Source organism: Empidonax traillii, unplaced genomic scaffold (assembly GCF_003031625.1).
Source record: "Empidonax traillii isolate 1590-97213 ecotype Southwest subspecies unplaced genomic scaffold, ASM303162v1 scaffold990:size286031, whole genome shotgun sequence".
Lineage (NCBI taxonomy): Eukaryota > Metazoa > Chordata > Aves > Passeriformes > Tyrannidae > Empidonax > Empidonax traillii.
Window position 1 is genome coordinate 22,537 of NW_020956183.1, and position 19,713 is coordinate 42,249.

Genomic DNA, 19,713 nt, shown 5'->3' on the forward strand with positions numbered 1-19,713 from the left:
GGGCAGATACATAACCATGTAAAATATTTGACATGTCCTGTGACTGTACAGTCTCTTTAATCTGTAGCCCCTAGATTTGTATCTGCTCTATCTACTGCAGGAGTAACTGCATTTATTGAAGAACTTAAGATAGTAGTTAACGTAGTTAACTTAGAAATTATATTCTGAAACAGTGAGTACCAAACAGGACACAAAAGCTTTTTAAGCTTGTGGTATCTCAGAGTCAGGAAATGGCTTCTCTTAACTTACGAGTCGCACAGTGGGTCAGGTTGAAGGGTCCACGGTGGGTCCCCTGGTCCCAGCTCTCGGGCAGGGCCCTCCCCGAGCACAGGGCACCGGAGTGTGGTCAGATGGCTCTGGGAGATCTCCCTGAGGAGACTCCACACCCTCTCTGGGCAGCCTGGTCAGTGCTGGGTCACTGCACAGCAGACAAGTTCTTCCTCATGTCCAGCTGGAACTTGCTGGGCATCAGTTCCTGCCCATTCCTCTTGTGCCATTGCTGGGCCCCCCCAGCAGAGCCTGCTCAGACTGGGATGGGGCCCCTCCGTGCCTTCATCTAACGCTTCCTTTTACATCCTCCCATACCCGCCCTGTTCTCAGAGTCCACAGTAACCGAATTTCTCAAGATGGAAATATTTCACTATTTGCTCTTTTCTCGGCTGAACAAAGAAAAGAAAAGCCTCCAGCCGGTGCCCCTGTGGACCTCAACTGTTCTCCCCCCGTTGTTGTCAAAAGAGATGCTCAAAGCAAGCAGGGCCGTGTCGGTGGGGTTGGAGCGCGGGGCCGCCGCTATCGGCGCTGCGGTGTTCAGGCCTGGCAAGGGCGGGACTGGGACGGGACTGGGACGGCACTCACGGCCCTGGCCCCCACGGCCCGGCCCTGTCCCCCACGGCCCGGCACTCACGGCCCTGTCCCCAACGGCCCTGTCCCCAACAGCCCGGGCCCTTACGGCACTCACGGCCCTGTCCCCCACGGCCCTGTCCCTCACGGCCCTGTCCCCCACGGCCCTGTCCCTCACGGCCCTGTCCCCAACCGCCCGGGCCCTCACGGCCCTCACGGCCCTCCCCCTCACGATCCTGCCCCTCACGGCCCGGCCCTGCCCCTCACGGTCCCGCACACACGGCCCTGCCCCTCACGATCCTGCCCCTCACGGCCCCGTCCCTCACAGCGCCGCCCCTCGCGGCCCCGCGAGGCTCCGGACGAATCGGGAGCGACGCGCGGCTGCGGTGCCGGTACGCGGGGAGGGCCGGGCCAGGCCGGGCGGGCTCCGGGGGGCACGGGAGGCGGTTGGGTGCTCCCGGCGCGGGGAGGGGGGGGCGCCGGGCCTTCGAGGAGCAGGCACGGCCGGGGCACATCGCCGGGAAGGGGGCCGGGAGCTCGGAGCGCCGCCGTCCTGGCGGGAACACGCGGGGAGCGGCCGGAGCCCTCGCAGCGCCTGTGCCCGACAGCCCCAGAAAGCCCGGCCCGGCCCGGCCCGGGCAGCCGCAGCAGCCCGGGGGGTGCGCTGGAAAGGCGGGTGCTTGGCTCCGAAAATAGTCTGTCTGACAGCAAACGAGGTAATGACGGAGTGTGCCCTGCGGCGGGACGGGGAGCAATGGCCCTAAACTAAAACACAAGGAGTTCCACCTCAACAGGAGGGAGAACTTTGCACTGAGGGTGGCAGAGCCCTGAACAGCTGCCCAGGCAGGGTGTGGAGTCTCCTCTCTGGGGACATTCAAACCCTCCTGGACGTGTCCCTGTGTCACCTGCTCCAGGTGCCCCTGCCCGGGCAGGGGGTGGGACCGGGGGGTCTCCAGAGGGCCCTTCCAACCCTGACCTGGGATTCTGTGAATATTAGAGGACTCGACTGTTTAAATGCCAGGTTCACTTGATGATGTAAATGAAAAGTTGAGATTGATTTCCATGTATTAAAGTGTTGAAGGCCAACTGCAGTGTTCAGCATGGCAGTCTTGGTGTGCCTGGGAAGGCAGGCTAAAGGACAGTAACTCTGTAAGAGTAAAGGACTGCTTGACTTCACTGATAGGCTTTAATGTTTTCTTCTCTGCTGTTTATCTTGGTTGAACCTTGGCATGTTACCTTATATACCTCATTCAATATCTTTTTTTTCTTTTTTTTTTTTCTTGAAGACACATTAGAGGATTACAGATGGAAAATGCAAAGCCGAGGAAAACCTTCTAAGTATTACAGAATAAAGAAATAGGGCTAGAATGGAGTTGTCTGTGCTGTGTAAATGCTGTGAAGTTTTGTAATGGCAGAAATTAGGTCTTCAGGAATCAAAAGATCCCAAATAAGTTTGTCACTCAGTAAAAGTAAGAAGAAAAAAGGAACACCATCTGTACCTTCAACATCCTCCTCTATTACTTCCTTTTTTAATAATGTTCCCCCTGCCAAAATTAGCTGTCCCATGTGTGGGCAGTTGGTGCCAAGGTATGGAATAAATGAGCACTTGGATGAAACATGTCAGAGAAACCACGGTGAGATTGGTGCCGTTGGTGCTACACTGGACCCTCTGAAGAGTAAGAGTCCCCCACCTGCAAACGTGACCAATGATTCCAGCTCATACTTTTCAAAAAACATCCTAAATCTAGAAACAAGTCCCTCCAAAAGCAATTCACTGAAAGCAGAACAATCAGCACAACAGATTAGTCCTTATTTTAGCCGTAACAGCTCAGTCATTGGTGTTAACAATGAATCACAGGCTCAAACAGGTAAAACGGTCTCTTTGGGAAGCTTGTCATCAAAACTGTCCAGAAGACGTTGTGCCCAGGGAGGAAAACAGGTCGTGTATACAGAGATTGACTCTGCACCTCCGGCTGTTCACAGAGTGTGTAGAAATGCTGCAGCAAAGGAGGATGATGATGATGATGATGTTTATGCTGGGCACAGTTCTCAGAAAGAAAATCAGCTTGTGCAGAGAGAGCACCAGGAACAAAACATTTCAAAGAGAAAACCTGAATTTCAAAAAGAAATAAACCAATGTAATCAAGAAGACCTTGTGGATATAGTTCAGGTATCTTTACCAGCTGATAATAATGACAAAGGATTCCCAAGTGGTACAAGGAGCACCGAAACAGAAAGCAGGTCTGACGGTGTGACACTTAGTCCTGATAAATCTGAAACACCTCCAGCCATTTATAGTTCACCACAGCTGGCCAGCGACTTGGAAGTCAAGACTCAGCCTCACACCCAAGTTATTCCTTCTTCCAAGACAGAAGTGAGCTGTGATACACAAAACTGCTCCAGTGAGGGTGATGCACAGGTACTTCCTGTGGAAGTTCTTGAAGATCTTAAGAATGAGATGGATTATACTATGGTAGAAACTGTGGGAAAAGTAGAATTTCAGAATCCCACTGGGGACATTTTAGACAAAATAGATGAGGTTCACTCTGTGCCCAGTTCTCCTCATCACCCATACTACCTCCAGAATTTTTTACTAGTGCTGAAAGCAGTCCTAGAGAATGAAGATGACGCCAGGCTGTTTGATGAGCAAGATATGAACATTATAAGCAAGTTCTACAAATTATCAGGTACCTTTTTTTAAAAAATACATTTCCACATTACTGTTGCATAGTTTTATGTGAGTTTTATCTGTGGGCAATTTAACTTTTTCTCAGGAGAGGTGTCCCTCAGTGGCTTCTTGTAAGTAAACTCTCCTAATGTTTAAATGCAAGGTATTGATAAAAAGGGAAGACTTGTAAGGAAGGTCTGTGGGCACGTCTGTAGTGACAGTGGGATGAAGCCAAGTCAGAGAGGAGTCTGGCTGGGCACTGATGTGCCACACAGAGCTCAGGCCACCAGTCTGGGCTCAGGGACAGCTCCTGAGAGAATGGAGGGGGTTCCTGACAAAGCCTCCCCCAGCCTGCCCAGCAGATCCTTGGACACAGCAGCCAAACCTCTGGGGCTGGGCTGCGGCTGCAGAGCCTGTGGGTGCACTCCAGGCCACGAGAATGTCACCAGAGTAACATCTTGGGGCTCGGTAATGCCTTGCTCATGTTGTGATAGTTAAAGGGGGAATATGTAAAGGTGGGAACAGAAGCAGTAAAACTGTTATTATTGGCTCTCTGAGGTGAGCAGTAGGTGCACATCCTCTGCACCCAAAGATCCAGGCATAAACTCACAGTTAGATCACATCATCTGCACCCAAAGATCCAGGCATAAACTCACAGTTAGATCACATCATCTACACCCAAAGATCCAGGCATAAACTCACAGTTAGATCACATCATCTGCACCCAAAGATCCAGGCATAAACTCACAATTAGATCACATCCTCTGCACCCAAAGATCCAGGCATAAACTCACAGTTAGATCACATCCTCTGCACCCAAAGATCCAGGCATAAACTCAGTTAGATGCACATCATCTGCACCCAAAGATCCAGGCATAAACTCACAGTTAGATCACATCATCTGCACCCAAAGATCCAGGCATAAACTCACAGTTAGGTCAGTAGTGTGTGCAGGCTTTGGTTACTTGGACAAATACTAACAGAGGCGTTCAGGATACAGGTTCCTCGTTTCCTCGCTCGCTCCTCTGGGTGGGTGCAACACTGTTTAGTAACAGGAGCTTGTTCTCTTAAATGAGGGAAGTGCTTGTTTCCCTTGCAGCAGTGTGATTTCAGAGTTCCCTTCTCACAGGAGTTTGGAATACAGAAAGAATTACTGCAGAGTGGTGCTGGTAAATCCATGTATGCACTGGATGCCAGGGGCACAGATAAAACAATCTTTCTTTGCAGGGTAGGAAAAACACAAGGATTGAGCTGTGAGAAGTGCTTGGATAGCATTAACTCAATAGATTTAATTCTGGAGAACTGACAGATGGATGTCTTTGCCCTGAAGAAATACCAGACAGAATACTTTAAAAGTACAGGTAGATGTGTTTTCTGTCCCACATTAAAAGTTTCTAACCAAGCAGGTGTTGTCTTTCAGTTATCATAACACAAAAGACCCAACACGTGCCTAGTACTATGGAGTTGCTTCAATATAGGTATTTTCCAGTATTTCATTATTTTCTGCTCAAATGTCTACCATTCTTCAGTGAGAGATCTCTAACTTACTGAAGTTATGAAGATTACTATGAAAGTTTGTGAACTTATTATGAAATGTATAGCACTGCCAGTTTTTTAAGTGCCAGAAACAGTTAGATTTAAGCAGGGAAAAGCAGAGGTGTATCCGTAACAAGTAACCTGCAGTGCAGTGGCAGGCCTTGTGCTCAAGACTGTCTGAAGTTAGGTGTAATATTAAAACCATGATTTTTGTATTTTCCATGTTTAATTTTGCCACAAGGTGCAGCTGCAAGAATTTAAATGCAGGTTCATAGTTCTAGTGACACTAACCTAATACATTCAGTGAAATCCTCCTTTCAGTTCTCATACAGCAGAAATATTGTATCTGAAAAGCATTGATTTATAGTTACCAGTGGAACTGAGGTGCAGAAAACAATTCTTTTCTGTTGCATTTTGATGAATCACAGAGGGCAGACTTTTCTAAGATCTTCTGCGTCTTTTAGCTGGTAATATTTCAACTTAGAGCATATTTTTTATTTCATTAATATACCGAAAACTTTCTTAAGAACCACAAAAGAAAAAAATGTCCCAAACCTCCAAAGGTAATGAAAGCACTTCAGAACAGGGTGCTTAAGAGGCAATTAATGACTTGCACAGTGTCTTTATATTCCAGTCTTTGCCATTCAAAGGCTTTAGAGGGAAGCAGTCCTCACATGCCCTTGCTGAACTGCAGCCCTGCTTTGGTCAGGCCCGAGGTCTGGGGAAAGGATGTTCATGTGTTATCCTTCCTCCTTTCTCCGGAGCTGTGAAAACTGGGAGCCGACTTCAAAGGAGTTCTGATCCCAGAGAGAAAATGCCAGGCTCCTGTGTCTAAATATAGTTCTCCCAGTGAATGATCGTGGAAACATTCCTTTAAAAAAAGGCTGAAAAAGTCTTTCAAGGACAGGAGAGTTGTTAAATAAACATGTCAAGGTTATCTGCTGTTTCTTGAGTATCTCTGGCTCTGGTAGTATTTCAGTGTCTGTTTTTATTAAATATCAGTTTCAGTTAAGCAGCAGACAGGGATAAAAAATTCAGAAGTTAATGAGGGTTGAATTAAGTATTCAAAAGGTTGTTGAATGTAATAACAATAGCTGAACTATTTTCAGCTAAAATTTAATAAGCTATGTTGTTGAATTTCACCACTTTCAGTATTTTAAAAGTCTTTTTAAAGACTTTTTAAAGTCTCTTTAAGAGAACACTTCCCTGATAAAAATAACATGAATAGCAGGGGTTTTTTCTATCGTTTTCAGCAGATGCATTAGTAAAATCAGGCTTATCTTTGAAAAAGTTATTCTGAAGACTGCTAGATGGAGAGGTATTCAGTGATTATGAAATCATTCTGTCAGACTGCAGCTTCTTTTGTTCCCTAGCATGAAATATTTGGTTATTGAGTGACTGTTTAAGAAAGCAGAAAGACCTATTTAATATCACAATATACAGAGTTGAAAAATGAAGTTTGTTCCTATAAAACAAATTATTTCTGAAAGGGTAAGCACGTCAAAATGTATTTTAGCAATGTGCAATACCTACGAAATACATCATAATACTTTTGTACCTACCAAATTTAAATATTCTAATGAGCTTATTGATTGCTTGAGGAGGTAAGTTCTGGTATTTTACCAAGTCTGCTTGTAGAACATGGGGAGATGTGACGTGTTTTAGAGGATGCCTGCCTCAAAGTAGTAATTTCTCTGGTTAAGGCAGTGATTTTGCATAGTGCTGTGTTTAGGATTTACTCTTCATTTTACCCTTCCCTGCTTTAACTCCAATTTGCAGTTGGTGGGCAGAAGTTGTATGTGAGACTTTTCCAACGCAAGCTGCACTGGTTAAAGGTGACCAAAATAGAGTATGGGGAGATAAGTGTGGATTTGTCACCAGTGATTGAAGAACTGGCTGAAGCCAGATTTCTGCAAACAGGTAAGGCCAGCACTGATAAATCTTAAAAACACTACAGATGGAATCTGCAGTTGGGTCACGTTAGAGTTCAGTGCACTGCAGGCTTGTCTGCGCCTTGGGAAGAGTGCTAGAGGAACAGAATGAAGATTTCAGGTAGATGAGTTGGGTTGTGAATAATAAAAATAGTGCAGATTAGGTAATAGGGAAGACAGCCTTTCTGAACAGTGTTTTTTTGGAACTCAGCAGAGTTTTTTTTTGCTTCTGTTTTGAAGTTGTAAAGGGGTGATTTTCTCTGATTCTTCCATACCTTCCACCTGGACCTGTGAAGAGCTCAGGAAGAAGGTCCAGAGGAATTCCAGGGTGAACCAGAGAACACTGACAGCACATTTTGAGGAATTTAAATCAATAGATTAGTACCAAATTATATGAATGTACTGTGACCTGTTGCTTGAGTGTACATGTGTAACACACGTGAATGGATCGGATCACTTTGCTTGTAGAATCTGAACTGGAAGACCTGTGTGAAGGTTTGGATTTGCTTTCAGCCCCTGAACTAAAAGCACTGGCAAAGATCTTTCACTTGGCAAACCCAAATGGTCAGAAACAGCAACTTGTGGATGATTTTCTGAGGTTGGCAAAACAGCGGTCGGTCTTCAGCAGGAGTCAAGCTGGTGTTGGGACAGCGATCCTAAAAAGGTAAATGTTTATAGTTAAATTTTGCACTGCAACAGAGTGGAATCTAGGTGCCTTTTCAAGAGAGAAGTGCATTTAGTAAATTTATTAGTAAAAATGGAAGCATTACATTTTGATTCACAGCAAGTCAAACAGAAGGGTAAATACCAGACTCCTTTTAAAACTATGCCGTGCTTTCAGCTGTGGGCATGATTATCTGTCTGCAAAGTTACTTCGTTATAGAGAGAAGCATTTCTGAACGCTGTAAAGCAGAGTCAGCGCAGAAAACCATCCAGGAAGGTGTGGGAAGGGCCACTCTGTTAAACAACCATCTGCTGTTCGTTTGCTCCGTGAGCTCTTTGGGTGGAATTAGAGGAGACCAATAGTCTGGTTTTGGGGATTGATTGAATACTTTAGCACAGAGCCTCCTGCTGGCAATATTTGAAAGGGAAAAGGATGCTTACCTGTGAAGCGGAATTTTTGCCCCAAAAAGCACAGAGAGACTGCTTTAGAGACGAAGATTTGTTTCCTTAAAGCAGGAGGCATTTTAATGCAACGCGTTGGAGAGTCCCCAGGTCGCCCTGGACAAAGAACTCTGTCGTGTACAATCAGCATAGCTTTTTATACAGTTTTGAGCATAAAATCACATCATAAACATGCATATTCATTAAATTGCAACATCTACTTGTAATATTCATATATAGGCGGAGTCTTCGATTTGGGGAGGTTTAGAGGTGGGAGTTCCTGCAGCCTTCATCATGGGCAGTGGTCGTTTGTTGGTCTTCTTCGTTGTAAACTTTCGAACTTTCCTCAAATCTTTCCCTAATTTGGATAGTTGGCCAGTGTGGTAGGGTCAGGTAGACTTTTGGCTCATCCTAAGATTTGCTGATGTTGCTATCTCTTCATTTTATGCTTTAAATGTTCTATCTTGTCAACATGTTCTGTTCCTCAGACAATTTATTACTTCTTCTGTGGTTTCCTAATGCTAGGGTTTTGAAACTACTTCCACAATTTTGTGTTTGAGGCAACCTCTTGTTTCTCAAAGACTGCCTCAATTGAGTGGCTTCACCTGACAAAAGTGTTTTTTCTGTCCTGGGGATGTTTTCACTGGGGATGTTTTCACTGTGGCTGTCACAGCTGGGTATATCAGATGCCCTTGGCTTCCAGGGCTCCTGGGGTCCAGATTCAGGTTTAGGATGCTGTGCTGCCCTAATAGGAGTGATTAGGGTCTAAACTCGGGAACTGTGGAATTGTAAATTTTATTTATAAATTTATTTATAAATTATAAATTAAAGAATAAATTTTGGGTTGGATAGAAAGCCGGCAGAAATGAGTATGTGCTGCATTTGCTGTGCTAACATCGTTTGTATTTCCTGTGGCACTCTTTTTCAAATGAGAGAGATGTAAAGCTTTGTCAAGTTTTGCATAGCTATGTTTATTGGACAAATATTCCTCTCCCCCCCCCCAAATCTATCATGTGATTTTCCATAAAATTCCTTGTATTAAAAGGAGCCTAGTATTGGAAGAAGAACTTGAAAATCATTCCTCCATGAAGAATTGTTATGCCATGAATCATTCAGGTCTTCTTTCCTTATTTTGTTGTTGTTTTCTCATTCTAATCCAGGCATAGAAAACTTCAGTACGAAAATCCTTAGATTTCCTTTTTCTTCTTTGACACTAGACATTTGAACTATGAGACGATGCATGATGCACAATTTATATAAATATCTCTAACAGAAACAGATTGTTTCCAGAATAGTGTCTTAGAGAAAGGCTAAGAGAATGGAAAGGAACCTGGGAAAATCAGGTACCTTCCAAAAAAGTGCTCAGTGCTGTCTTACTCCCTGCTTCAAGAACAGAGCCTGATCGTAACTTGCTCAGCCACCCCAGCTTTGGGAATGTGTTGCCCTTTGCTGTAGATGACAGCTGAAATGCTGGTTATCCCACGAGGTCACAGAAAATCCAGTTTTAAATCTGTGCTGTCCAGCAGACAAGCAACCAAAGTTTTCTCTTCTATGAAAAGGCTGGTTGAAAACAGGCTACTGAAGGTTCCCTAAAATGATGGATCTCAAATTAGGACCTGTAAATATTCTCTAACAGCAAACCATGTCTTGTTGATTTATGGTGCTGGCTGGCACAGCAACAGGAGTGACTGCACCCAAAGGGCAGTTAGCTCTGATTCTGGAAGTTTGGCCCTCAAATGTTTTATTAGTGAGTGCACTTGGTTGGATTTTCACTGGAGGTTCCATGTACTATGTAGTATCTCTGCTTCTTCCAAGGAAAATCAATTTTATGCACTAGAGACTTAAAAAAGTTTTTTCTTATACTTCACTCGGTATAATTTAGTTTTTACAAGCGATAGTAAAAATCATTTGTTGTAATAACATTGTTTGTCCCTGCAGAGCGAAGGAGCTGGCTGGGAGATGCGTGCGGGTGCGCCGAGGCCCTCGGGCCGTGTTCTGCCGAGCGCTGCTGCTGTTCTCGCTGCCCGAGGCGGGGGAGGACGAGGAGGGCTCTGCAGGGCAGGGCCAGCTCTCCTCGCTGCTCATGGCCAGCATGGGCCGCACGCTCTTCCCCCGCTACACCGTCAGCAGGAGCACCCGGCTCTTCCAGGACAGAGACGACCTCATCAGGTGGGACGGCTTGGGCTGCTTTCTAGGAAAGCTTTGCTGCACCGCTGGTGTAGGCAAGGAAGAACTCATCGTGGGCAACTTCAGATGTAAATACATAGAAGTGTGCTTTTGTAATGGCTTTAAATGCGTTTTGGTATCCAGGTAGGACTTGTAATTCACAGTTCCTTGCCTTTGGATCCAAAATAGCCCCGTTATTTGCTTCAGGATCATCTGCTGATGAAAGCTGTTTCTTCATGTGCTGTGCTGATGATTAGAAGTGGACTCTGAGCTAAACAAGAAATATGTTCTCTAGTTCGTAAGTTTAAACATAATGTGCCCTGCTAGTTCAAACTCTGCTAATCCTACAAGACTAAGGATGATGGCTGCATGATTCAATGTCTCTGGAGACTGGAAGGGAAGGAATTGATTTCTTTTAACTGTAGATGCTTTTTAAGCCCTAAGTTATTGTGTTTTTTCCCCTCAGATATGCAACTGCTGCTCATCTGTTAAGTGACATAGCCACTGCAATGGTAAATGGGCACTGGAAAGAAGCTCATAATCTGTATTTGTGTGCTAAGCAAACCTGGAGAGAACTGAAAAATCACCCCTCTTTAAGGTAGTGAACTGGAAGCTAGCCTAGTGCTCAGAGCAAACTATTAAGTGTATTATCTTACTTTTGGTACTGAGAGAGGCTTATAGACTAAGCCTGATAAATTTAGAGGCTTTAATATTCCTGAAAGCTTTGATCTTCCTGATTGTTTGTTTAGCTTTTAAGTGATAATATGAAAATTATAAAACCTTGGGAATTAATTGCTAGGCATTGATAAAGCATTAAAATATTTCTGGTTTATGTGCAGTGCAGGAGAACAGGAGCCTTATTTTTGCCTTGTTTGTTTTTATGGCTTTCAGACTAATGGCAATAAGCAGAATTTAAAATTCACTGTGAACAAAACGATGTTGCAAGCATTATGGGAACACATACTGGGTTATTCACATCTTTAGACTTCCAAGTAGAGTCATTCAGGAAATGTTTCTGAATATCTGAAAACTGAAATAAAATGTGTTGGTTTGGAAGCATTCTTCATCAGTTTTTCTTTTAATTATTTTGTTTTCTGGTTTAATGATACACCAGAAATTAAAGCCTTATGTTTGGCATTATGTTCAACTCCATGGCAACTGATTTAAAATAGTATAACCCTTCACAGAAGGTCATTTGGAAGTCTGTTCCATTTCACACTGAAGACAGTGCAAAAATCTATTTTGATTTTAATAAGACATTCAAAAGACTTTGTCTTGAAATATAGAGTTGCCTACTGAAAAGATGTTAGTGGGTTTTTTATGGCAGGAAATTCCCGTTCTAGACTTTTTGTTTTGTTCAGCTGTGTTTCCAAAGATAAACTTTTATGAGAATGATTGGCAGTAACAACACGTGACGTAATAAGTTACTGCTTTGCATCTTAGGCAGAACTGATTAACTAAAAATTCCACTGCTGTGGAATCTCAAATACACCGAGCAAGAGCAGCCTGTTCCCTAAGCTGAACTATTGCTTTACCTTTGGGTTTTTGGCTTGGCAACTGGGATGCTTTAGGTATAACTTAAAGAATTCAAACTGCCATGGTCAGTGATCTGAGCTGCTCTTACTTTTCAGCTATCACAGAGTTCTGCCTGAGTTTCTGCGCCGTTTCACTGTGGGCTGGGTGTACACGAGAATCCTTTCTCACGGTGTGGAAATTCTGCAGAGACTTCACATGTACAAGGTAAAGTGGTGAATAGCAATCTGTGTTTAATGGAGCGTTGTACATCAATTTACTTTTCTGATGTGGCTGGGAAAGAGTGACAATGTTTGCCAGGGATTTCTGTAGTTCTAGTAAGGAAAAGAGCCTTTTCTTTGTGCTGCTTTAGAAAGTTTTAAATTGTTTTGACTTCTGCTTATGCTTTGAAGATTTACCATCTGTAATACACCATAAGACTGTTGCTGAGATATGCTTGTTTAATTATTTAAAGATACCTGTGTTTCACTAGATTTAGTTATTGTTTTTAAGTAAAAAAAATCTCAGAAGAGAAGTCTTCTGAAATCCCTGCCTCTTCACCTTGGGAGCTTACATTCCCAAAGGTCTCTGACTTATATGTTAAAGCAGATCATATTATTCTGAAAAAGACTTTGCTTCTGCAGAAGGGCAACTGGTAATACTCAGATATTTGTCATATACCATAAGGAATACAGAAAAGATAAAAATATTAAATTTTTGGCAGTTAACCTTTAAGTTTACATAAAAAAATCTCTATTCTGAAGTTTTAAAGATAAATCTATGCACCTGAATTGAGTATATTGGGTAGTGGAGTAAAAAGCAGGTGTGAATTGTGCAGATCAAAGTTTTATAGTCTCCATGGATTAGAAGGGGGAGGGACAAGCTAATTTACAGCTGGTGCCGTTGTGCAGGAGGCGGTGCAGGAGCTGCAGGCCCTCCTGTCGCAGGATGTGTACTGTGCTGACAGCAGAGGGAGATGGTGGGATCGCCTGGCTCTCAATCTACATCAGCACCTGAAAAACACCCAGAAGGTATCTGCTGCAGAGCTGAAAACACTGCACTCGCTGTCTGAAAACATGTTTTAAAAATACATTCTTATGAGAGGAACAGTGGAGGAGGATCTCCTAACAGTGTAGATATTGGTAGGAATGCCAAGGTTAAGGCAATCATTTCCTCCTAAGAAAATGAATATTGAGTGTACCTTGTCCTTGCTTGGCCTTGGATGCTGGTTTTTACATTTCTATTTCTGTGCTCCTTAAATGAACTGTTATTGGGCAGACAGGTGTCCGTGGGTCTCTCTAAGCTGCTGCTGGTTCCCTTGCTCTTTGCCAGGCCGTGGGCTGCATTAGGAAGGGGCTGGCAGACCCCTGTGTCCGCACTGGGCACCGCCTGTCCCTGTACCTGCGGGCGCTGCGCATCAGGGACTCGCCCAGCTGCAGGCAGGTGCGGAGGCTGCTGCAGGATCTGCCGGCCATCACCGTGGAGGATGTCACACATGTGAGTACGGGTGCTGCTGGTGTCTGGGGAACTACAGCTCATGGGGTCTTCTTTACTCTTGGCGAGAGAAGATAACTCGGGGGTTCTTGTTACGTGCTGTGCACCAGCCTCTGACCGACTGGTGCTGCAGGAACACGAATGCAAATGTCTTTCTGAAACAAAAGCTTCCTGTGATCAAATACTTCTACACTGCTCAGCTTCTTAGAGTTAGTCAGCTGTACACTGGTTAAATTTGAATTGCTCTGTTTGTGTTATGAGTCTGATCAGCTGTAAACTCCACTGATGTAACAGTGCTCGCTCAGAGCCTTTCTGAGCAGGTCAGTGCATTGTGTCTGGTGTCTGCAGGCCGAGCAGTTTGTGTGTGAGAAACAGTAACAGTGGCCTCCTTAGCATGCTGTCAGCTTTAGATTAATGGCTAAAAAATGCCAGTGTTGTTTCAGTAACCTTTGGAAGGTGTGCACGCTAAATATGTACTATGCAGATATTCAGTGGGGTGTACCTGCATCATATTGGAAGGGATTTTTTTAACTCTTTCTTTTCCATACCATCATAAAGATAATCCTGTCTGGTCAAAGGCAGAGCAGAGCCTCGCTTGTTCTCTCTCCTCACCACATCTCCTCACAGCCCTTCTTTGTGTCAGTGCAGAATCAGTCTCCTCAGCCTTCTGTATTCTTTCCTCCTGGTCCTGCATATAGAAAGGCTGTGTTGCCACCTGCCCAGGATTTTTGCTAGACATTTTTTTCCTGAAAGATTTACCAGTTTATAAAAACTACACAGAATGATTTCACAAGTTATGGCAGGGTAGATTCTATTCAGTTGCTTTTTGGAAACAAGTCTAGTTCTGATTTGAAGAAAACTGAAAAGGAGAAATGTGCTTTTTAGGCAAGATCCAAATAATTAGGCTAAAGCTGTTTAAATATGATGCTGGAAAGTAACCAGATGTTTTAATATGTTCAGGTTACAATCAATGGAAAGATGTGTCCTCAGATGGGAGTGGGAAAGTCTGTGTTTCTCGTGGAGGATGTTGGTGATGAAGAAGGAGGCGAAGGCTGCAGTGTATCCACAATCATGTGCTCAGTTGAGGAGCTGGCATTATCTCATTACAGGAGGACTGGTTTTGATCAGGGTAACAGCAACATTTGTTTGGGCATTTTACAGGAAAATAACTGTGGGAGTAAAGAACCTCTTTCCTAATGAGTTTAGTTAATAGATCAGTTTTAGCTGATTTCATTAGACCAGTTTTTAGTCTGATTCTGTTTTCTACCCAAATGCCTCTAATACATCATTTCCTTACCAAAATGCTCTAACATGTATTTTCAAACCAACCTGATTCCTGACCTTAAGCTTTGGTACCCTCAGGTACCAAAGGTGGTTTTTAAATGTGCTTTTCTTTTTTATCTCCATAGAAAATCACTTACTTTGCCCTCCTTACCAGTGAACAGCTGTTTTATTTATTAAGGGTAAAATGTTGTTTAAGGGGGTGTCACTAAGGAAAACTGATTTTTGGTACTAGATGAACATGAAAATAGTCTATACCACTAGCAAGACACTTGGCAATTTTTTTGAAGGCTCTCTTAGTAGTTGTTCCTATATTTTTACAACTTAGGAGCTGTGAAAAGCCATGGACAAGTAAGAATATATAGATCTGTTTTACAGGAAAAAAAGCAATATGCTAACAGGTAGGCAGGTTATTTTTTAAGATAAAATTTATATCTTTATATAAAATATATATTTTAATATAGTTTTATATTATTGATGTGTTCCAAAATACTATTGCAGGAAAAGTGGCCATATCAGAACAGGGTAAATGAGAAGGTGACAATATTTAGAATTTAGAAGAGTTGTGCTGAAATACCCTCTCAGTTCCTCACTCCCACCCTCTCACCGTCGATCTCTGTGGCTCAGCACAGTTTTGAGCACACGGTGGCCGTGTGGGATTTGGTGAACCAGAATGCCCAGTCCAGCATTCACCTTCACAGTGAAAAATGGTTTTCTAGTATTTCTATTATATTTCTATTATAGTTCTATTATTTCTATATATTTTATATAAATATATATATGTATATCTGTGTGTTTTATATATATATATATTCATAAATATATGTGTGTCCCTATGTTTAGTAAGTGACAGGGATGAAAAAAAGAAGGATGATGGAAAAACAGTCAGCTCTACCAGACTAATGCTCAACCAGTATGACTCAAAAATTTTATATATGGAGAAAAAAGTGTTGTATAAAAATGGGGTACACTACATATATACACACTTGTATATACACATGTATGTGTACATACACACACACACGTGTCCAGGCACAGGTGTGTATATGTATATATATTTATGTAAATGTAGTTTGATATCTCCAGACATTTGGGTTCTCGTGTATTGCATTGTGTGTTCCCTGGCCGGGCATTTCTGTGCTGGGGAGTGCTTTTTCCAGCACACGTGGATGTGCCCATGGAAGAGCACATGTCTGCATCCCTGGATATGCACAGCTCCATCTAGTGCATGTGTGGATGTGTGGTATATAGATAGAGTGGATAATATATAGCATTATATAATATAGAATTATATAATATATTAAATATATAATATAATATTATATAGAATAATATTTTATATAATATATTTATATAATGGATAATATACAGCATTTCTATCTATATGAGCCTTTTGCTTTTTAATGTTACAAAAGTGGTGTATTTAAAAATTGTCCAAGTAAGCCTTGTTGTGGACGGGCAGAGCTGCAGCCCTTCCTGGCCAGGCAGCAGCGGGCGTTGGCAGAGGGGCAGGGCTATAAAGTGCATTTCTGGTGTTCTGCTGCAATGGAACCTGCCCGTGGTGTGCTCCTGCTTTGGGTCGGGGGGGTTCAGACTTCCCCAGATTGCTGTGGAAATTGACCTTTCATCAGGGATGAAAATTGATTTTTATTGAATTTTGCCCTTTAGGTATTCACGGGGAAGGCTCAACGTTTCTTACACTGTATGGGATTCTAATGTGGGATATCATTTTCATGGATGACATACCCGACGTTTTCAGAAATTCCTATCAGGTAACTTTGAAAGGCTTTCTGTAATTGCTGTATTTACCCATTGCTGCAGACTCAGTGACCACGTTAACTTATGTGGGGTTGGATTAGCATTTTATTCTGCGGGAATTTCCAAGCAGATCTTGGTGTTTCCTTCATTTTATTATTTGTTCTGTTTGGTTTATTACTGAGTAACCCTCAGTAACTTAATAGCTGTGTCAGTCTGGGTTCACAGTCAGATTGGGTGGGATTCCTGTGGTTAAATGCTAGTGTCCTACCATGTTTATGCTTTTGGGACAAAGCAACAATCAAGAAAACAACACTACATGTTCCCCCCAGCAACAGCTGCCTGCCACACCCTAAGATTAATGATTCCAGGTGAACTTGTGGCTTTTAGCTGAGTGCTTTACATGCCACAAATTACAGCCAGAAAGGTTTAATAACTGTGATTAGAAAACTCGATCACTTGGTGACATTTGCTAAGAAAACCCTAAAAGTCCATCTCAAATATTACAGAATTAAAAAAGACCAGACAATTGTCTTCTTTCTTCCATCTTAACTCATTACTTCTAGTTGAATTCCTGGCCAAGAGGGAGACCAGACAATGCTGTTCTCTTCCTTAACTGGATTTATTTGTACTGCAAGAAATTATAATTTTAAATCGGTTTGAGATACCTTAGGTAGAAAATTCTTATTTTAGAGGTGCAAGATATGGGTTATTCTTGTCTGCCCCCCTCCTACTTTGTTATTTGTCTTCAGCAGTCTGAGGTAGGAGTAGAAATCCTTGTGACTGAGCTGAAAAGCAGCAGGCTCACAGACAGGCACGAAGGGCACTGCTGGAGCCCCAAAGGCCTTACAACAACTGTGCCGTGGAATTCTAAAATGGCTCCTTCTGTGGAGGATCTGCTGGTCTTGTCAGGTGCTGCAGCTGTATGAATGTTGTGTTAAAAGCAGGTGTTTTTGTCAGTGCAAACTACCATTTACTGCAGAGCTTGCCTGTCTAAATACATTTCCTTTCATACAATCTTATCTGCATATTATACTTAAAAAAAAGACAAAAACCCACACCCCCAAAACTTGGGTGTTCATGTGTTTATTACAAACCCAGTACTTACAGGTCACTTGCACATTTATTTTTTTAACTAGTTTTTCCTTATTAATTCAGAAAAGCTGGCCCAGCACTCAGGTACTGCCTGTCCCAGCAGTGTTCAAACCTGAACTGCTGCAAGGCCTTTACACTCTGGGGGGTTCAGAATTGGGTGTTAAAATGTGATTTATAAATGTTTATGTGGTGGACACGTTCAAGTTAGATCAATGTTTGAGGGAATTTGTAGTTAAGAAGAAAAGTATGAAGTAGGGCATTGTCGTTCTGGGAATGCTGCTGTGCTGGCAGCTCCTCAGAGCTGCATTTACCTTTTCCCACAGACAGCCCCCCTGGATTTGTACACTGACAGCTTCTACGAGAGCAGGAGGGATGCCATTGAGGCCAGGCTGCAGCAGCTCCACTCAGCCTCCTCAGAGACACTGGCAGAGTTGGTTGCTGATGTCTGGACCGCTCAGGAGGGAAAAGCAGCAGCACTCGTGAGCTGGGGGCGTTTTATTTCCCTCCAGCAAGCCCAGGTCAGTGATTGTTGCCCAGCATGGGGCCTCTGATTGGGGTTGGCATTCGATCACACATGGCCCTGGTGTGTCACAGGTGGCACTGAGGCACTGTGAGGGGGGGAGTGGTGGGAGGGAGGAGCTGGGAACAGGGAGGCTCGTGCTGAAGTCCCTGCACAAGTAGTGTTACAGTTTTCTGATATGGTCACTGTTCCTGGGAACACAGCAGGAAATTGCTGTAGAAAACATCTACTTATGTTTCCTGTTCCACCAGACTAAACAAAAAGCTGAGCTGGGCCATACAATAGTCTTGTGAGGGTTGGGAAATGGCTCTGCAGGAGATTAAATTCAAATCCAGCCTCTCTTGCAGAGCCTGGTGTCCTGCCTTGGGGGAACGTTCCTGAGCGGGGTTTTCAGGCGCCTCTCCACAGACCTGCGCCACTGCCGGGGGGGCCTGCCCGACCTGGTGGTGTGGAGCACACACACCCAGCACTTCAAGGTACGTTGGGAGGGCACGAAATGCTGGGCACTGCCAGCTGTCAGCCCATCCAAGCTGTGCCTTCCTGCTGGGGTGCAGTTAGAGCTGCTGCGGGGCTGCCAGCAGCCACGGCCAGCTGACGATCTGCTGTTTCAGCACACTGTGCTGCAGCTTTGTGGGCATAATCAGAATCAGCAGGAATACACACTGGCTGTGTGGGTGTGGAATAGGTTTTTGATTAAAATTAATGTGAAGCGCTGTTATCAGTCAGTCATACACACGCTGACTGCAGTTAGCAAGGGGTTTGACTGGCACCACTTAAAACCTGTTTGAGTCTTCAACAACTGTGTCTGGGTCTGCCACAAAAACCGAGTAAACGGTCGTGGTTGGTGTTTTGCGTGGTAGAGGAATAGGTACTAGAAGACTACTGGACATCTCACCTGCTGAAGCAACTTATGTTTTTGTAAAAGAGAGCTGAACAGCAGAAATTAGTTCTCTGGAACACCTGAGTAAGTTGTGTCAGGATCAGCTGGAACAGGTGAGGTTGCACTTGATTTTTGAGTAGGAGAGCTCTTCATTCATCAGGGCCTCAGTGTTTTGGTGGATATTTACTATGTAGCAGCCATAAAAGAATATGATTGTGTGGGACTGATGCTGCAGTTCCTGCACAGGCAGGGTGGTAACCGTGCCGTTTGCTCGCAGCTGGTGGAGGTGAAGGGCCCCAAGGACCGCCTGTCGCACAAGCAGATGCTCTGGCTGAGCGAGCTGCAGCGCCTGGGAGCGGCGGTGGAGGTGTGCCACGTGCAGGCCGTGGGGGGAAAGAGCCAGCGCCTCAGCTGACACACAGGTTTGGTGGGGGGTGACGCACCACTGCTGCTCATTAAAAGTAGTTGCTTCTAAAATTCTGGCCCTCTGGAACATTACTGTGTCCTTTTCAGCACAAAGTGTACCCCCCTGGCCTTTGAGAACACTGGGATTCACTGCATGCACTTGGGGTTCAGAAGGGCAGAGCCTTTCTCTTCTATCCACAATTCAAAACTCATTCTGTGAGAGGCAATCCGGGGGTTTGCCCAGTGGATATATAAATTCAGTATAAAATCTGGGGCATCAAGTCCTGGTGGTTTCTGTTGTGCCTGGTGGCTCAGATTTGTCATGGTGTGCATTTCCTTGCACAGCACCTTTACAGGAGTGTCAGGTTCTCTCCCTGCCCCCACTCAGTACCAGGGGTTTGAATTTTGCACTTGAATTTAAAAAGTCCAGGTGCTCAGTGCTGGCAGAGAGCAAGGCATAAAACTGCACTGCTGTTTTAATGCACTGCTCTGCATGAAAGGATAATTTATTTAACAGCCCTCTCCT

The 19,713-nt window shown here is 44.0% G+C and overlaps 1 protein-coding gene across 5 annotated transcripts; it reads left to right on the forward strand.

Annotated features, from left to right (window-relative positions):
• Positions 1-1,205: 1,205 nt before the first annotated feature.
• Positions 1,206-19,405, forward strand: FAN1 (FANCD2 and FANCI associated nuclease 1). 5 transcript variants are annotated; one of them, XM_027903671.1, is made up of 15 exons: positions 1,395-1,556; positions 2,127-3,527; positions 6,824-6,964; positions 7,444-7,639; positions 10,018-10,248; positions 10,712-10,843; positions 11,877-11,985; positions 12,669-12,788; positions 13,090-13,254; positions 14,212-14,380; positions 16,201-16,304; positions 17,706-17,900; positions 18,238-18,378; positions 19,060-19,204; positions 19,296-19,405. In XM_027903671.1, the coding sequence occupies exons 2-14, from the start codon at positions 2,249-2,251 to the stop codon at positions 19,195-19,197; spliced, it is 3,120 nt and encodes a 1,039-aa protein (XP_027759472.1). In that variant the 5' UTR covers positions 1,395-1,556; positions 2,127-2,248; the 3' UTR covers positions 19,198-19,204; positions 19,296-19,405. The 5 variants fall into 5 exon arrangements, with proteins under 5 accessions (XP_027759471.1, XP_027759474.1, XP_027759472.1 ...); XM_027903670.1 differs by lacking the exons at positions 1,395-1,556; positions 19,296-19,405 and adding an exon at positions 1,206-1,232 and having other exon boundaries at positions 19,060-19,259; XM_027903669.1 differs by lacking the exon at positions 19,296-19,405 and having other exon boundaries at positions 19,060-19,259.
• Positions 19,406-19,713: the final 308 nt, after the last annotated feature.

Coding starts and splice junctions, on each gene's coding strand:
- FAN1 (XM_027903670.1), top strand. CDS start 2,249: ATGGCAGAAATTAGGTCTTCAGGAATCAAAAGATCCCAAATAAGTTTG. Junction 7,640..10,017: donor GGGACAGCGATCCTAAAAAG/GTAAATGTTTAT, acceptor TTGTCCCTGCAG/AGCGAAGGAGCTGGCTGGGA. Junction 10,249..10,711: donor GACAGAGACGACCTCATCAG/GTGGGACGGCTT, acceptor TTTTCCCCTCAG/ATATGCAACTGCTGCTCATC.